Genomic DNA, 3,056 nt, shown 5'->3' with positions numbered 1-3,056 from the left:
CTCACAGTGGGTACTGTGTGGCATCACCACGTTTACCCCAGTGTCCCCACAACACTGCTTTGCCTACTGGGCCTCAGCAGAAATGGGAACTGAATGGAAGTTCAGTAGCCTGACATTTAGACCAACAGACTAGATGCTACTTGTCTATAGGATCTTAGGTGGTACAGAGAGGATTCCTGTAAACATGATTTAGCCTCTTGCTGAGGAACACAGGTGCTTCTGTGCCTGTGTCAGAAATCAACATCCTCTTGCTGAGAAACACACATGGTTGTGCACCTGTGTCAGAAATGAACAGCTGAGACTTTACCCTTAGTCCTACACCTGCCTTACTGCAGACGTCGAAAAGGTGCTACATACTGTGGCCTCTCTCATCCATTTTTAACAAAATGTTAAGGGAGCCATTTATATTTGCCTAGGAGTATGGGGAAAATTTAATAAATTCTGATGAAGAGAGTGTTCAATTTCTCAGAGAAAAGACAGAATATCGTTCAGCACTTTCATAACGGTAAATCTATAGAGCTTACCTTCTGTCTTCAGCCGGCAGCCTGGGTAGCAGGCCGCTTGACTCATAAGAAGTTTATTTTTGCTGTCTCTGTATTTCTGTTTCTTCTCGTAATCTTTTTGATCTTCTGTAAACAAATTCAGAGGAGCAGGTCACATTGAGCAAATCACACTTCACACAAGACCACATCAGTGTCCAGTCATAGCACAAGGACATAAAATATTCTCAGTGTAATAATGTGATATTCTGACTGGAATGTTCTATCGGGCTCTAGATTAAGTCACCTCAGAAGTAGATGAGCCTGCTTTTCAGACCCATGGGACAAAATCTCTCTCATCTTGTAGATATTAATCATATGTCCTGTGACCTAAGTCAGTGCAAACAATTAAAACTTTTTCCCCCAAAATCTTCAAAAATTGCCCTAACTACTTTCCAGAAGGGTTGCTACAATACTAATTATCACATCATATATCATGGTCAATGAATGTTTAGAGAAATTTATATAGGCTACTGGACCGACGGATGAATTCTAACAACATTTACTTTAAAAAGAATCTGTGGAGCCAGCATGGTGGCTCACACCTGGAATCCAAGCAACTTAGGAGGCCCAGGCACGCAGATCACCTGACCTCAGGAGTTCAAGACCAGCCTGGCCAACATAGTGAAACCTTGCCTCTACATAAAGTACAAAAATTAGCCAGGTGTGGTGGTGCCCACCGGGGATCCCAGGTAATTGGCAGGCTAAGGCACCAGTACCAGGGTACTCCCAGCTCTTGATGGTGCCACTTACAGATACCAGAGGTTCTATTAGGAGCAGGGTCCCCTTTAAGTTTCTCACAGTGGGTAATGTCTGCTATCACCGAGTTTCCCCCAGGATCCCCAGAACACAGCTTTGCCTACTGAGTCTTTAGCAGAAAGCAGAACTGCATGGAAGTTCAGTAGCCTCAGACCTTTAGACCAGCAGACAAGATGCTGCTTGTCTGTAGGACCTTATACGGTACAGAGAGGATTCCTGTAAACATGGATTCAGCCTCCTGCTGAGAAAAACAGGTGGTTCTGTGCCTGGGTCAGGAATCAATAGCAGGGATTGTAACCCCAGCTCCACACCCACCTTATTGCAGATGTGGAAATGTTGCTAAATATTTTGGCATCTGTCTTCCATTTTAACTAAATGTTAAAATACCCACTGCTATTTTCCACAAATATGGGAAGGAAGTAATTAATTTTGATGAAGAGAGCGGTTAGTTTCTCCAGACAAGACAGGACATCATTCATCACTTTCGTGGTGGTCAAACTATAGGACTTACTGTATGTCATCAGCAGATAGTTCAGGGAGTAGTCCACCGGACTCATAAGAAGTCTATTTTTGCTGACTCCAATATTTGGTTTGTTATCTTCCTGTTCAGAGCAGGATTTCTCAATGCCTTCTGGAACGTTCAACTCTGTGTTTTTTCTGGAAGGAGGCCTGTCAGATGCCACCTTGCTGATGTTTGGGGCAGAACACAGAAAGCCAGGGACTGGGGAGAAGAAACCCAAACACACAATGAATTAGAAACTGGTGACATCAAATTAGTTCAATCAGGACTGAGGGATGTCACTGACAGCCCTGCCTATTGATTTGAAGATGTCGTTTCCCCGCTTTTACTCTTCTCATCTCCACTCCTGATCTCCTTAAAGTCAACTTGTCTTAGCTACTCAGTCACCTTGAAGCCAGGACATAAACCCTCCTATCATTATCTTATGAGTTCTGCAGGATCTTATATGGTACAGAGAGGATTCCTGTAAACATGATTTACCCTCTTGCTGAGAAGAACAGGTGGTTCTGTGCCTGTGTCAGGAATCAATAGCTGGGATTTTAAACTTAGACCCACAGCTGCCTTACTGTAGACATGGAAAATTGCTAAATAGTTTGGCCTCTGTATTCCATCTTTAACTAAATGTTAAAATACCCACTGTTATTTTCCTAGAAGTATGGGAAGAATGAAATTAACTTTGAAGAAAAGAGTGTATCATTTCTCATAGACAAGACAGGACATTGTTCAGCACTTTCATGACAGTGAACCTATAGAACTTACCTTCCATCTTCAGCCGGCAGCCCAGGTAGTAGGCCACTTGACTCGTAAGAAGTTTATTTTTGCTGTCTCTGCATTTCTGTTTTTCATCGTGATCTTTTCGATCTTCTGTAAACAAATTCAGAAGAGCAGGTCACATTAAGCAAATCACACTTCACACAAGACCAAATCAGTGTGCAGTCATAGCACAAGGACGTAAAATATTCTCAGTGTAAGAATATGATATTCTGATGGGAATGTTCTAACAGGCCCTAGATTAAGTCGCCTCAGAAGTAGATGAGCCTACTTTTCAGATCCATGGGACAAAATCTGCATCATCTGGTAGATCTTCATCATATATCCTCTGACCTAGTCAGGGCAAGTAATTAAAACTTTTTCCCAAAAATCTTCAAAAATTGCCAGAACTACTTTCCAGAAGCATTGCTGCAATATTAATTTATCTCATCATATATCATGGTCAATGAATGGTTAGAGAAATTTAC

At 42.1% G+C, this 3,056-nt stretch overlaps 1 protein-coding gene across 1 annotated transcript in view; it reads right to left on the bottom strand.

Annotated features, from left to right (window-relative positions):
- Positions 1 to 2,822, bottom strand: part of LOC108299008 (neuroblastoma breakpoint family member 10-like) — a gene marked incomplete at its 3' end in the record, with an annotated part of 10,757 nt that extends 7,935 nt beyond the window's left edge. Inside the window, exon 1 of the mRNA XM_037735934.1 lies at positions 2,578 to 2,822. Within this exon, the coding sequence (XP_037591862.1) occupies positions 2,578 to 2,584 (7 nt within the window). The remainder of the gene's footprint in view (positions 1 to 2,577) is intronic.
- Positions 2,823 to 3,056: the final 234 nt, after the last annotated feature.

The sequence above is a fragment of the Cebus imitator genome, unplaced genomic scaffold (assembly GCF_001604975.1).
Source record: "Cebus imitator isolate Cc_AM_T3 unplaced genomic scaffold, Cebus_imitator-1.0 Scaffold1395, whole genome shotgun sequence".
In the NCBI taxonomy this organism is placed as follows: Eukaryota; Metazoa; Chordata; class Mammalia; order Primates; family Cebidae; genus Cebus; species Cebus imitator.
The sequence above is the reverse complement of the archived record's forward strand: the minus strand, read 5'-3'. Positions and strand labels throughout refer to the sequence as shown.